This window comes from Caloenas nicobarica, chromosome 1 (assembly GCF_036013445.1).
Source record: "Caloenas nicobarica isolate bCalNic1 chromosome 1, bCalNic1.hap1, whole genome shotgun sequence".
Classification (NCBI taxonomy): Eukaryota; Metazoa; Chordata; class Aves; order Columbiformes; family Columbidae; genus Caloenas; species Caloenas nicobarica.
The window spans coordinates 99644562-99660927 of NC_088245.1; the positions used below are offsets into that span (position 1 = coordinate 99644562).

General features: G+C 36.2%; 1 protein-coding gene across 1 annotated transcript in view; it reads right to left on the reverse strand.

Moving 5' to 3' along the window:
* Positions 1–855: 855 nt before the first annotated feature.
* Positions 856–16366, reverse strand: part of PRKX (protein kinase cAMP-dependent X-linked catalytic subunit) — a 55702-nt gene continuing 40191 nt past the window's right edge. Inside the window, exons 5-9 of the mRNA XM_065638166.1 lie at positions 11568–11663; positions 7187–7244; positions 4475–4552; positions 1545–1693; positions 856–1028 (exon numbers count right to left, since the gene is read on the reverse strand). Of these exons, the coding sequence (XP_065494238.1) occupies positions 1568–1693; positions 4475–4552; positions 7187–7244; positions 11568–11663 (358 nt within the window). The 3' untranslated portion in view covers positions 856–1028; positions 1545–1567. The remainder of the gene's footprint in view (positions 1029–1544; positions 1694–4474; positions 4553–7186; positions 7245–11567; positions 11664–16366) is intronic.

Here is a 16366-nt window from a genome sequence, read left to right on the forward strand (position 1 = left end):
ATTCCTGGCAGCAGAGACTTCAGGACATTTCCAAAAACAGGAGCAGAAAAATCAGGCTCTAACATATATTCAGTCTTCCCTTTGATATTCCGAAGTGCCAAGCATTCAACCACAACTATTTCAACAATGAAAAAAGTCTGTTATGGCTTGTGCTTCACATTTGGAGACGACAGCAAGCCTGAGAGAGAACATCTCTTGTAAGAGCCTGTTAGAGCCCTTTTATCGGTGTGCACTGAACTGAATGCTTACAGAGTCTTCATGTGAGGAATCTCATTTCAGACAGTGAATCATCACTCAGTATCCTGGTTTGTAAAGAGACATCACTGTAACAGAACTTCATAAATTAGCCACTAAGATGCATCTTAATCAACAATAAAACATGCCCTTGTCTTTCTGCTTTCAAGTACTATGGTTGCAAGTGTGAGGCATTGGAAATTTTAGGTACAAATCTTTTTTAAAACGTAATTACTTTTACTTTTTACAAAGAATTATAAAATGTATATAAGATGATGAAAAACTCATTTATCCTTTTTAAGATTTTTATTCCTAGAGAACTTCTTGAAAAACATCATCTGAAAAATAAAAATCATAGACTCTGCAAAATACAAAAATTTACATCTTTGCACAGTTCCTGTGCTTTAGTTGTATTGTATTCATTATATACATATATACTAATTTGTGCTTTTAATTACACAAGTTTAGTATAAACTTATAAAATTAAGTCTATGAGTTAACTATGCAAAATAGCAGGAAACTTAACTAAACCATAAGTTAAAAAAAATAATCCTAAAATATACCATTTTATTGAGTCTACTTCAGAGTAGACTATCAATATTACAATTTACTAATGTCAAATGTTTACAGCAAAAAATTATTCTTGTCTGCCTCCAACTCTTTAGGTATTTACTCTATACTAATATGCGTATCTGAATGCAGTATCATTCTTATTCACAAAGAAAGTCTCCATTTACATATGAACTCCATTCTTCTTCAGACTTTGTCTCAGCACTTCAATTCCCTTCCAGTTTCTAAGAAAAAACAATGAGAAAGGAACACTAAATACAATGTGGAGCATGTGAATTAAATAACAAGTATCAACTTATCACACTGATAAGACAGAATTCAGGGTACAGAATTAACCTGATAATCTTACTCCTCTAACTAACATCTTCATTCTTAATATAAAACTCTTGCAATCAAGAACAATCACGTTTCCTCATCTGTCAAATCGGTCTAGATATTTGCCTTTAACATACTATTTTAAAAGGTTTAAGAAGAGAAGGACTTCATATCTGTATGTGAATAACTCATCACTTCAGAAAATGAAAGCCTGTGAGATAAATTACCTTTATCATTCCATAAGCCTGCTTTACAAAATTTTATTTCAACAATTTAATTATACTATTGATTACTGTGATTCATGTTCGTTTGACGAGCTGTAAGGAAGTATTAAATACTGTTATGAATCAGAAGATGTAATTTCTGTAGATGGCTCTCACTCACAGACCAATGTTTTGAAGAGGACTCCTGACATTTGGACATACCTTGTCCAGTACAGATGTCGCTTTCAGAAGTTCTTGAAAATTTCTAGATCTTTAGGGGGTACTGGAGGCATCTTGTTCCAGTCATCTTCAGGATAAGCTTCAAAATTGGAAGTATCCCCATCGTTGGACACTTTTGGTACTATGGGAGGCTAGTCAGAACAAGCACAACAAAAATATTAGTACAGATTCCTCAATGAGCTCCCCTCCATCATATTAAAGCAAGAGTTCTGTAAAAGACTGATTAAACAAAAGGGGTACATATTTATGAAAGTTCACTTTTTCACCAATAATGAATGGCACAAGAGAGAGAGAAGCTTGCAGCAACACAGACTACATTCCAACGCCATGTCTTAGCTGCAGCTAAATATTGTGGTTAAAATACACTTATAATACAGATATCTATTTTATTTAGCACTGAGGTTCTAACTGCTTTGCAGACTGAAGGCAACTACTGCCAAAGATGACTACAACTGCACTTCCAGGCACGTGCTGTTACAGCATCATCTGCCACTCTCCTTCCTCACTCCTCCCCACTTCTGTGGCCCTGTGAGCAAAAAGGAGTGGAATCACATTAGGTTCCTCCCAACTATAAATGAGTCTTGACAGCAGCATGGGTAACTGCTTTCTCACTGAAGGAAAAAAGCCTCCTCTTCCTTGCTTTCAAATAGATTGATTGCTTTTAAGGAGGTTGAAATGACTAACTTGTGTCTTTCTCACACTACTTACTATGCTTTTTCCTAGCCTAGCCATAAATTTATGCAGGCAAGGAAACTGCCACACTGTAAAGAAAAAAAAAAAGAAAATCACTTCACAAAGATGTCCGTAAAAGCATCTTAATTCAAATGCATCTTTTTAAGGAAACTTGGAGGTGCCAAGAGAAATATCTGCTTTCTATTTCTTTGAATTTTTAGTATTGCCCAACAGGTTCACAGTTCCTGTTGTTTTTCCTCGTCTGACATCTAGCATCGAGATTACTCTGCCGTTCTGGCCACAGGCTATGAGACAAAGCGCCTTTCTGGAACATTTCATTAATGTAGGGGTTAATATAAGGCAAAACCAGTTTCTTCTCTCAAAGGACATTCATCTTTTTATCCCCTTCTCAGTAACAGAGAACTTAACTATCGTCATGAGTTCAACAAAACACTGAGGATGACAAAACTTTACAGACAATCACCAAACTGGCTAATAAAAGTCATACCACAGACAGAACTATACAGTGCAGCAAACTGCTATTCTGCGTTTCCTCAAAAAGAGAAATGTCTGGCTTCCACTAGCTCTGAGATCTCTGATTGTTTTGGCTTCTCAGTTTGTAACAGTGCCATCAGCAGATTCTCAGTGGGAAAGAAAGGGTCCTGAGGGATGTCACTGCTGAGCTTCAGCCCAAAGCAAAGTCCTGCTTTCGCCATGTGTCAGCCACAGCACACTGCCCAGATGCCTGAGAAAATGTACAGATTCTACTCTGCTCCAGAGAACTACCTGCTCCACTGTGCGCAACACCTAGGGATCCCCATCTCCCTGTAAGCATTTGGGCAAGAAAATCAATTTCGTGAAGTGACACAAAACGAGAAAAATATTTAAAAAAAAAAAAGTGGGGGGGAGAGAAAGGAAAATTCATAATAACCTGAGTGCCAGAGTGAAGGGTTTTAAAATTTTTTTTATTTTTATTTTTTTGTGGTTTTTTAATAATAAAAATGCAATACAAAGGATGTTTGGACCCAAGACTTTTGATTTGTGCCTCTAGCATTCAGTTCTTAATACTATTTGTTTATTTAGTAATCTAGTAGGTTGTAATAAACTTCAGGGTTGAAATATTTATAAAACATGTTAGCATCCAGTTTGTGTTTTTGCCTATTTGTGTGACCAGGATTTTCAGTAAATTATTTGAAAAACATCAACTGGGTGTAGTAATCATTAAAAAAACCTCAAAACTCACACACTCAAACCAATGTAAAACAGTGTTTGTGGGTTTGGTGGGTTTTTTTTTGGTTTTTTTGTTTTTGTTTTTTTTGTTTTTGGTGGTTTTTTTTTTTTGGTTTTTTTTTTTTTTTAAGAAAAAAGAAAAAAATCACCTACCGCTTTGTATTAGGATGTTGTCTACAAGAACACAAACACATTTTTATCTCTTATTTATTCTGCAACAATTTAAGGTATCTAGCCAGAAATTCTTTATAAGGAACTAATGCAAAGAAAAGGAACAGCAAACATTTAATCAGTACTTGACTGACTGCATACAGCAACCTGTGTTACTGAAAATCATTGCTCTAAGAAATCGTACTAGTTAGAACTTGAAAAAGGAAAGGAGGAAGGCAGTTTTACTTCCAAAGGACTTTAAAAAGCATTTTGCAGTGTTGATAGCTTTTGCAAACGTCTGCCCTCATAGAATTCAGTGCTGTTAAAAAGTATGTTAGAACTACATTCATAAATCTTTCCCTCTCACCTTCCCTATTCCTCCTACTCCTATATGCTTTACATTTTATTAAACCATTTACCTGAATTGAACTTGGCACAAAAATTTAAAGCCCAAAGTAAGAAAATTCCACAGATATAAGGGCAAGAAAAAAAATATTCTAACCAAACCACCAATCCTCTTTCATCCCCCCAACATAAAACCACCTACAACAAGTAGTTACTTATAAAACCCTAAACCTGAAAATTAAATGTTGTATTTACTAATGAACTTCAGCAAAACAAAGCGGGGATTTTTTTGTTTTAGACATCTTGTATATACACAAAAATGCAAGTAGACAGTCATATAAATTCTGCAGTGTATACGGGAAAAAATACATGTAATCATTGATGTGTGCATATACACACACAAGCTTATACACACACATGAACACAGATACAACAGGCAAGCAAATCTCAACAGATCATCTTAAATGAACAATGATTTCTTGTTGTGGTCTTATACAGTATTTTGCAGAATATACCTTTAGTCTCTTTTGCGGTACAGCGTCCCAATCTATAGACCTGAACCATCGATGTCTCTTCACATCATCTGCTCCATTCTTTTAAGAAAAAAGATCAAAATAAATATTTAGTAAGTTATATGTATGCCAAACCATGTATTTAATCATAAGAACTGTGGTATCAAGGCAGACTAATGGTCCACCTAACCTTTTCTCAGGTGATAATTACTCAAAAGATTCTACAGGATAAATTCAGTGTTATTTCCCTACCAGTCCAGAAGTTCCAGCAATAAGATATCCCCCATTCCCTTCTTTTCTTTTTTTTTTTTTTTTTTAAAAAAATCAGCATTCTTCTGATACAAAGAAGATCAAGAATAGGCTTTAAAATACCCACAAACCAATTCACTGCAGCACTACTCCCTTCTGTTTTCTTCAACATTTTAGAGAATGTCTCTTATTCAGACATACTCTCTAATTCTTAAACTTAGAAAAAAAAAATAACTGAGGGTTGACATTGTCTCAAATGAAAATGATGCCTGGGAAGCATGTAGTTCTACCAAATACTACAGACATTTAGTGCTGACAACAAGAAGTTCTCAGTACTGTTCCAAAAGTATATGTAATAAAACCATTTGTTTTCATTTTAGACATATCGTATTTGTCTTGCAATGATTATTCTCTCTAGGCTGACTATTTTGATTATGTACATAAAGAATGAAAATGTCTTTTTTTCCCCTCTCTCTTTTTTCTTTTTTTTTTTTTTTTTCCCCCCCAGGATGAAGCTCGGTTCAAGCACAGACTCATTCTCAAGGCATTAAGCACTGGAGAAAACCAGCTGTTTCTGTCTCAGGCCTGATCACAGCACAGCTTTAATGCACAGCACTAAAACTCATACCACAGGCAGCTCCATGGAACGGAGCACACCACACATTTGTTTTATTCAGACTTATATGGAGTGAGACTACCTCTGCTCAGATCCAAAGAGGCAACAGGGAGAGTAATTTATCACCTAGTTCCCTCGAAAGCAGATCTGATTGAACACTTCACCAGAAAATGCCCAATGGGATTTAAATCTTTTTAAATGAACTATAATTATGGGAAAGGATCAGACTTAAGACTGAGCTAACACCCCCGCACCAAATCCCACTTCAAATTAGAACTATTTTTGATTTTGGCATTTTAGTCAATTGCAGGGAAAAACCCTCAAACAAACCAAAACCACCACAGACTTAAAAAAAATAAATAAATAAAGCAAGCCAAACTCATTTCCCAAAGCCAACATTTGAATAAAACAAGGATTGTTTTTGTTTTCGCTCAAAACTGTCAAAAGATATAAAAGTTTGCACTGGTCAATAACTTTCTAAATTTTCAGTTTATGAAAATTTGGCTTTAATCCTGCTACTGCTGCCCCTCCCCCCCCCGCCACAACATTGCAAAGCATCGAAGAATTCCAAAGGATAAGGAAAACATTTATTTCCTGGCTTTTCTTACCAGTTTAAGTTTGTGCCATAAAAGGCTCTGAAAAGGAACTCTGGACAGCAGGTTCCAGCATCTGTACTTACATCAACATGTTCAAGGAACCTGGATGACTCTGCATCTTTTACTTCCTTTACCTCTGTGCAACATAAATTGTGCTTGAAGCAAAAAAGCAAACCTCGGAAATGGAAATTTTAGCTTTCTCTTAAAAACTAAGAGATTACACAAGCTAGTTTAGGTATCTGCAACACTGTAACAATAGTAACAAGTCAATGAACACAGGATTAACATACTCTGCCAGAAGGGTAAATTATCCTACGCTGAGTTTTGCGTGGTGCTTTGGCGAGCCTGATACAGTACAGAGTTAATTCACATGCAGCTGATTTCTCCCTGCGCTGCCAACCACAGCTGGTACACAGCTGCAGAATCACATCAGCTTGTAATGCTGCTGTCATCTTCTTGGCATTACAAGTGGTACCACATCTGCGCAACTCCCAGAATTCACAGGGTTGACGTATCACCCATACAGGTGTGTTTCTGAGGTAGGCTGGAAAGATACCTGAGACACGTGAGCATATTTTTGACTAGTAAGCTATTGCCTTCAGAAGTCTGTTCAGAATAGGATGAATAATTCTTCTTGGTGGAAGACTATTTGACTGTACTTAATCAGCCCCACCACCAGACTGGCAAGACAATGACCAAACTGCACTACATGGCAGTACAACCACCCTCATATTCTTAAAAAATAATTTTTAGGCTTCAAATTTGACTAGTGCTCCTTCTGGGCTTAAACAACTCTAAAGAAAGAGCCAAACCACCCAGTGCCCTGTCCTACAGGAATCAGCACCATATTTCTGGTCTAATGTAACTCTTCAAATTAATCAGTAAACAGGTATGTGCTCATTGGTGGGTTTTTTTGGTTTTGTTTGGTTGGTTGGTTTTTGGTTTTGTTGTTGTTGTGGTTGTTGTTTTTTGGTTTTTGGTTTTGGTTTTTTTTTAGGGGGATGGGGCAGTGGAGTGAGGCAAGAGGGAAACTGTCATGAAAGACAGTATTAATCCAGACAAATAGGAGTATGATTTCCAGAAATACACAGTTAAACTTTGCATTTAGGATTGCACAACTGAAGTAATGTATGAGATGTATCTCAATTTCATGCTTATAAAAACAAGTCATAGAAGAGGTCTTCTACATCTCTCCTACAGAATTCTTTCAACCTTGTGCCACGTTGTGTGTTACCTCTAACATTTTATACTGACCTTCATATTTCCTAATCGTCTTGTCCTGTCAACCACAAGCAGCTTCTTAATAAGGTCTCTGCAGTAAAGAAAGCATGTTCTCTGTTAAACAAAAGTCACTTATGTTTGACTGTCATACAAATGTTACAGAATGAGCGTATTTCCCTTTGACTAGCTAATACTATGCATAATTTATCCGTTCATTTCCTTCATATTTTAGGACACAAGAATAAAAGTTAAAAAAGTAACAACCTGTTCTGAAAGGAACTTGCAGAATTCTTGCACGTTCCTTTTAGACTCCTTCAAGAAACAAAGGAGAAAAACTTTCTCTGTCCTCCCCTGCAAAATTGTATCGTTTTGTTTGGTTGGTTTTGTTTTGCTTTGATTTTTGTTTGTCTTTGTATTTTGCTGGGCATTCCAAATCTCAAAATGGACCTCAAACCTCTTTGGCAGAACATAACTCTAATATATTTTAAAAATACAGATAAAGCTGCACCCTCAACTTCATACACTGACATTTAAATTCTGTGGCAGCTATATATTCACAGAAACCATGCAACAGCTAGTCATCTGCTTAAAACTAGTAGTATCTACAAGCTTTAATTTCACTGAAAATGAAAAGCTTCCCCCGAGATCATAGTTCATTGAACAGTTCTACATAAAGCTAAATCAACATTTCAAAAGACGAACATAAGTTTAGAGACATAAAGGACTTCTACTTTAATAGGAAATTACTTTAAATATTAAGCATCAAAAAACTCCAACAAAAGAATCATAGTATCACAATTTATTGAGGTAGCTTGATTACTTACGAGTTGAAAAAAAAATCTGGCAGTTGCTTTTTATCTTAAAGATTATTTTGCTATTTATCCTAAAAATTATTTTGCTATTTATCCTAAAAATTATTTTGCTATTTATTTTTAGAATAATAGCATTCTGGTCTCATCTAAAGTACCAAAGACAGGAAAGAACAAAAGTTTAGCCATCCTTCTTCCTACAGCCTTGAATAGAACTGAGAAATGCAATACTGTATATAATGCTAGGGATTCACAGAGTATAGCTAATTCCAATTTTTAACTTTGCGGAAGGTTTTAGAAAAAAAAAACCAACAGCTTTACTTACAGAAAATAATGCAAACATACCAATGACACACCTGCCTCTCTCCATCCCTAAGCACAATACCTACTATCCCAAAACAAAACCAGTATTCTGTCACTTATCCCTGAAATCACAAAAGCATATGCATAAAGAAAATATGAACTGAGAAAGTGGTAGAATGTTTGAAAAGCTGTTGTATTTGGCAGGAATATAGCTCTAAAATTCAACTGGAAAAACATTCAGCTGCCAGATAAAAGGACAATAAAAAAGTCAAGGTAGAAACCAATTTTTAAAACCCTCATGATCATTCCAGACAATCAATGTTTGGATTAGATTAAATCATGTGACTGACTCTTTTTATAGTCACCTTCACTGAAATAATTTCTTCTAGGTCTTCACAGAGAAGACTATCCCTTTTGGAGAAGGCCACAAGAATGGTTATAACCAGACTTTAAAGGAGACGTATGACTGAAAAGAAAACCAGAAACCCAGAACTCAATTCACAGGCAATACAGCCAAAGATAAATCATGGAGTTTCCTGTTCCTATATAACCAGAAATCATTCAATGGATCATTCTTGGTTTGCTTCAAAAATTAATCTTAGAAAAGCACAGTTAAGGGATGAGCTTGCTCAGTGGTACTGTGTTGGCATTAAAGAGGAAGGCATTCAATTGAACAAAAAGCCATTAAATTGAATCAAGTAATAGATAGTTTAGTGCTTCTTTACTACAATTTCTAAAGAATCATTTAGAAATGATCACGTTAAAGTCAATGCAATAGATATGTTACTATCTGTATTTGAGGAATGAAACTCTACATCAAGGTCTTTCCAGACCAATAATTAAACTGCTATAGCACTGATGCTTCATTCGGTATTTTCCAAAACTGTCTTAGCAAAGTTTATAAAAGCAAAGAAAAAGAAAAATATTAAAAAATAACTTATAAACTCATTAATGGCCAAAGAAATAGGAGGAGCATAATTAATACTTATGTTTTATCCGAAATGAAGTAAAACAAAACTACTGACAGCCATATTTTCGAATTTCTAGTTGGTTAATTTATTAACACCATCATGGCAGAAGCTGCTCTTCAGAAGAGATCTGAACTTACAGTCAAATGTGTCAAGGACTTCCATGTATACAGGACAAAGGACTTGGAAAAAACATCAGATCAAATTGCAAGGTGGTTCACAAAAGGGACACAGCACAGAGCAGCATGAAGAGATGCTGGATCAGGCTGGCAGGAACAGCACCGATACAAGACAAACAGCAGTTTTACAGCACAGTGAGAGACAGTGATCACCGTGCAGCAGGAGGAAAAGCAAAAGTGGTACAAATTCAAAACGTAAGAAGTGCAGGAGGATGATGGGGAATAGGCGGGTAGAAAAAAGTGTCAACTAGTAAGTTTATTTAGTATATCTAGGTAGAAAAGTTTTCTCAGAGTTCAAAAAGGAAAAACGTTTTGCTGCCTAAGAACAGAAAGTTGAAGTTCCATTGTTATAAATACTGCATAGCACTAATATTTCATACATAGCCTGGATGTGACAGGACACAAAATAGTCTTCATCCTTGCTGAGATACTGACAGGAAGAAAAGAGAGAAGGCAAGTGCCATACAACTAAGGTAAGAAGCAGACTGTCATCTTAGGACAAAACAATCTTGGCACTTGCTTTAGGCTAATGGTGCAGAGATTAAAGACTATCGAGTTCCACGTACTGTGGTTTAAAAAAAGGAAGAGGGGTTGATGGAACAAGAGAGGTGGATTATGCCAACAACTCACTGCAGAAAGCAGGTGAAGCCGCACAAATGAAGGAGATCACCCAAATCCAAGGTATGAAAGGAGGAAAGCCCAAGCTAGAATTCCATGAGACCTCTTAAAGCAGGAGTGTAATGGGAACGAGTTGCCAAGCACATACTGAAAGTACATACAAATAAGAAAAGCTGGGAAAGAGGTGTATCAACAACTGCATTAATTAATGTATCCTACAATTTATTGACAATCACATCTAGACTGAAAAGCCTGCATATGCATGCTTACTACCATAACTAGGAAACTTCACAGCATCTTCTGCATAATAGAAATCAGTGTCAGTCGATGAATGCTGAGCACAAACAGAAACTAACAGCATCTCTACTTTTAAATGCTTTCACCATGTTAGACAGGTTGTTAGTGATAATAACCTAATTTAAGCTGTTCATCTTCTGGTCATGCTCTCATACTTTAGTGCACACAATATTACATGAGATACTCAGTTTTTTTGCTAAGACAGAGTTAGGAAGACAAGACAACAAGACTACACTACATTGGAAACATAATCAAGATAGTAAGGGAAAACTCTTTTAATAAGAAACACAAATATGAGACATTGATCAGCGTATGGTGATATAGACATGCTTGATTCAGTGCATTTGATCATTCAATGGAGGCTTAAAAAAATCCTCCCAAATGATTATTTTTGCAAGAGGATTCATAAGAATTCAGAGAAAGCTGGACAGATTTCATTAGATTTGCCATATAACATTTTAGCTATTTTCCTAGTGGTGACAGCAAGCAATTGCCATCTCTAAGGTCACTTCTCCAAAACACCCTGAATGATTAATCTGGGAATTTAAGAACAACTTCTTGTTCTCACTCACTCAATCGTCTCTGCTTCTGAGGAGAAACTTCATGTTTAAAACTGCACTTCCCCTGTTCTAATGTTTACTGACAATTACTTCAATCATGGAACTTTTAAATAGTAGAAAGCATTTCATCTGCAATATACCTGTAATGGTTGCAAAATACTATGAATAAATCCACAGACGCATATATAAGACCACGTACTGAACTGGGGCGCTGCTATCAGAAGCAGAAGCTGATTTAAACTGGAACTTCTGAAGTATTGGAGTTAATTCAAATATTTACACTGATAGTGATTTAACTGGTACGTATTTATACAAAGAAACAGTTTAGTGTCTGCTTTCTGCTCTCCTAATTTTTACTCATTTAAAATTATCTCCTCATATTTCTCCTCTTGTTTCTTCCAGGCACCAACATGACACTAATGAGCTTAGTACAAGGTGGAAAAGCATTTAATATGCCAAAATATGCAGAAAAGAGAGGCAGATACTATCTTACAATCTTGAAGTCTATCAAACACATAATTTTACTGGGACTGCAAGAGCAAACGTAATCTAAAGTATTTTCCAACATGGTATTTTAGAAAATCAGAATCTGGTATCTAGTTCTCTGTGAAGATCCTTTAGAAACAATGCTCAGGAGGTGTTCAGAATATAAAAGGCAGTGTTAGGAGTCATAGACTTACTTTACATATAAATCCAAATGTCTCGGGAAATCTATTTTGCCAGCAAGAATCTTCTGATATATACCAAAGGGATTGTCATCAAAAAATGGAGGGAACCTATTTTAATACAGCAAATTTATAGAGGTTAGAAAAAGAATTTCTGAAAATCTCATAAAACAGTATTACTTCATAGTAATTCCCATCAGAAATTGATTATATAGTTCTTTTTGGTAAGGCATCATCAAATACTACCTTGACGAGTAACTTGAAGCTTCTACTGCAAAACAAAAAACATTTTTGTATGCAACACACCAAACACGGAATTAAAACTGAAGTATTACAAGAAAGATATTTGTTACATTAAACCAGTAAAAATATCAATTATGAAACAAAGTCTCAGTGTTGAAGTAAACAAATGCTTTGCCTTTGTCTGTAAAGCCCAAGGCTACACTTTCCAAAACGGTATTGCCATTTTTGATCGTCCTATAACTGCAGGCACACCTTTCTTGACTAGTGTGTATCTAAGTGTCAAAAGGACCCTCATACAAATAGATTGTCCAGTTCAGTTATTTGTTGGACTTCTTGAATTCTAGTGTATGTTTTGTTAGAGAAAGTTTGAAGGAGACAGACTGTTCAGAACCTGACATTCTCACAAAGCACGACTGTCTTTCCATGTTGGACAGATAAAGGACTCATTTCAAAATCTTCCCAAGATGATCAGTAAATCAAGATGCAATTAACATTCTACACTTACTATTGGCTAAGAAGTTCTTAATGAAGTTAGGAGCTAACAGTGAGACTAATTCTTGTCTTACAGCTACAGTAGGAACTGAGAGTTTTCTGTTGTGCTTCCTTTAGCACATACCCTGATTACTGCAAGCAGCTCAGTGCGAGCACCTATAAATCACAGAATCATAGAATCATGTAGGTTGGAAAAGACCTTTAAGATCATTGAGTCCAACCAATTGCACAAAGCAATTAGAATGAAACTTTGCAACTACGTATTATGAAGGTGCCAGCTGCAGTAAGCAAATCGATATGAAATGTAGGGTTTTTTCCTCCATCTCCAAACATTCTGTACACTACTGAGGTGTGAAATCAAGAAGTAGGTATATGTTTCTACCTACTTACATGTTTAAATTGCTCTTTGCCTTCACACTTTTAAAATCTGAAATTACTATGTCTAGAATTCTTGAGAGAAATTTAAATCACACTTGGCTATATAATAATCTAATGGCAATACTGCTTAAAGTGTATTTGAATTGTATGCAAAATTAGAATAGCTTCTAAAGATTACATAGTTTTCTTACAAACAAACTAAATAGCTTGACTTTGGATACTGCTTGCAAATGTCAATCTGCAACACAGCACAGATTTTAGACAAAACAAGACCAGTATTGTGCTGGAATCTGCCTAATAAATCAACAAAACCCCCTTTGAGTTTCAGACTGTCTTCACACCATAACACAAATGCAAACAGCTGCCTTTTTTCCACTAATTGAAAAGAAGCTAAAAAAAAAGTATATGCTACAGCAGCTGCAAACCATTCCTTTTGCTAACTGATGCATAACAATGGCACTGACATTGGCCTCAAAGATAACAGATAGTTTTAGCACTGAAGAGAAGTTTTAAAAACTCAAGGGAAAACACATAGGTCTGAGAATATGAAAACAGCAACCACTAGCTACCTAAAACGATAGACCAGCACATCACATATGACCACCACAGCAAAACCAAAAAACAAAGCCCTCACTAAATGAGAAAATTCATTTAGCTACACATCTAATGACAGTACAATTACAAGCTACCATATCTAACATAAAATGACAAGTATATTTTCCTCTATGGTAGATTGTAACAGAACACATTTACTCAAAAGGAACAGATCTTTCAACTCTTTCTATTGATGATTTGTTTAGCCTGTTTAGACTAATTCGATGATCTCAATATTACTGATCTGCTCTGTAAAGATTTCTTTTCACCCCTGGTTCTCCTTGTTCTTTCCCCTTCCTGTATTTTACTGTCTTAAACCTAAAATGGGTCCTTGCCTTAAATCTAGTATGTGCAGAACTAGAATTCCATGGGCCTCTAGAGATTAAGTTGCAGAAATAAGGCACTACAGAACAAGAAAATGTGGGGTTTTTTGTTTGTTTTTAAAGAGACCATTTCCTTATGCACACATCTACCAATTCTTTTCAATTGCTTTTGGCGTTCAGAGAGAGTAACTTCAGGAAATAACTACCAAATGTCTTAAGTAATTTACTTGCCAGACAATAACTTAGTCTTCAAGTTAAGTTTTGTTCACCTTCTAATAATTTTTACGTTTCTTAAATCCCCTTTGAATTTCAAGGGATAAAGTTACTTAAGACTGTTTTGGCATTAACAGCTTTAATAATAAATATCAAGCCACATCTTGAGCTGGTGAGGAAAAGCGTTTTAAAACACTGTTGCCAACAACAGCGAAAAGCTGATAAAATGCTAGAAGCATATGCCCAATGTGACAACCTGTCATCTGAAAGAAAACACACAAACACCCCACAATCCTCAGCTCCCTCAACCCCTCAAACCCCAGAATCTTAAACACTCTAAGAAATTAGTACCAATGCTCCCTCCCCCTAAAAAAAGCAAAACAAACAACAACAACCACCACCACCCCACCACCAACCAAAAAAACCAAAACCAAACCACAAACCCCTCCAAAACCTTCAAACAACCAAAAATACTTCAACCAACCAAACAAGCTTGGGTGGAGTCCCCATCCCAGCTTTGGGGAGGGATTCCACCCAAACACTCAAAATAAAAAAAAGCAGCATCCAATCATTATTAAAAGAGTATCTAGACAAATACCGTAGCAAAACCAGTTACAAAATCACTTGCAGCAGACAGCTGCTGTGTCAATCAGACTTCCCTAACAGTTGCCTTTTAGAAAAGTGTTATTTATCTCTATTGGTTAAGAGTTTCTATAGCCAAAGGGTTTCTATTAAGCCTGGGGGAATCCAGATCTCATAATCTGAGCCAGACAGTTTCAGGACACAGATGATCTTATATAGTAATGAGTGCAGCTGCTCCCTTCTTTTATGAAGAACATATACTACTCATACTTCAGTGCCCTGTAGTCTTGAGGTCTCACTCTAGAGATGAAATTTTGCTTTACCTGTAGTCAGTATGTTAACTTTGGAAACCATGTTTCTATTGCTGCTTTAGGAAAGAGAATCCTATCAACACCTCTGTGCAAGGCACGGAAGGGAAAAACGCCCAATATGCACTTAACACTGAGACCAGACAGATGAGACAGCGATCCCACCAAAACCAGTGGCAGGAAGGTAAATCACTCAGACTAGAGCTGGGAGACCGCAGCACCTGTGCTCACATTGCAACACCAGACACTTTTATCTGCCGTCTTCATGCTATCTAGGACTAAAATTAGTGGCAAGAAGGCTGCTGGGAACCTCTTGCTCCTTTCAGCCCTCCAAGAAGGACTCCTTTGATCAATTTGGGCCGCTCACCCTTAGAGGGAGCATGGAAGAAAGGTGAAGCCTGGCCTCTGCACAGATCAGCCTATATAAATGACGACTTTTTATAATATTAGACCAGTCAGCCAAGCATGCCTGGGTCAGCCAGGAACTATTAGTACATTCGCTATCCTGGGATAAAGTTTTGATGCCATTGGGTGAATTTCTTCACAGCCAACACACACGACGGACTGGAGCTCTGCAATGATGGTCCATCAGGGGAACTGTCTGCTCAGGCAATCTGAGGAGCTTGTCCAAACACCAGAAGAGTCACCGAAATTAACCTGAACTGACAGTGCTGTACACAGAAGAGGAAGAACAAATCCATGCAAGGATGTTTTTGTTCTGACTTCACTCTATGGGGCTGCTGATCTGGAATGAAGGGCTGTAAAGCATCCTGATGCACATGCAGGGCACAAGAAGGCACAGAGTGTGCTGGGCTTGGCACCGAAAAGAAGTTCTAACGACTATGAAACCAAAACTGATGAAATACACCACGTTTCTTCCAAAGCTATGAAAGTCTTGCTTTCACCTGCATTTTTTCTACTGCACCGACCACAGCAGAACTGATTTATTTGAAAATTCCATTTCTTTTTTAGCAAGTACCTTCAACAGATACAGCCAAGACAAAAAAAAAAAAAAAACACACAACAAAACAAACACCACGGAAAAACATATGGATGTCTTATTCAATATATAATTTCATGGTCTCCCTAAACCAGTTATTTTACTGAAAACAGTATTTCTTTTTTGGAATCAGAGCAAATTAAGACAGTTAATTATATTAATGCCAGAAAGTCTCTCTTCAGTTTGAATTTGTATCATTCAGAAACATTGCTTATCAAGAAAATTCCAAAACATCAAAAGTCATGTTAGAGCAAATTGATTTCTAAATAGACCTTTTAAGCTTCTCCCTGTTATTTTTAACTTGGTTTAAAGAAAACAAGTGCTCAGTAACAATACAAGCTGTACTAATAAAAGTCTTCCTACTTGCAACTACACATTTTTTCAGACTAAAGCTCCCACTGCAAGTATTATTTTACTCTGCTAGAAATTAATTACAGAAGTTTCAAAGAAAACAGGTAGTCCTTTTCTTTACCCTTTAAATATAGAGGATTTTATGTACAAAAATCTAAGTTTCAACAAAACCTGAAATTTCCAAAACAGATAAGGAAAAGAGCAGCTGTTAAAAAAGTCTTAAGTAAAAACTAACCAAACCAGCAAACTCCAAAAAGTAAATCTTGGTAACAAGAGTGAAGTGTGTTCTTTTGTACAGTTTCCCAATTAATTTCTTCAGAGGTAGAAGTG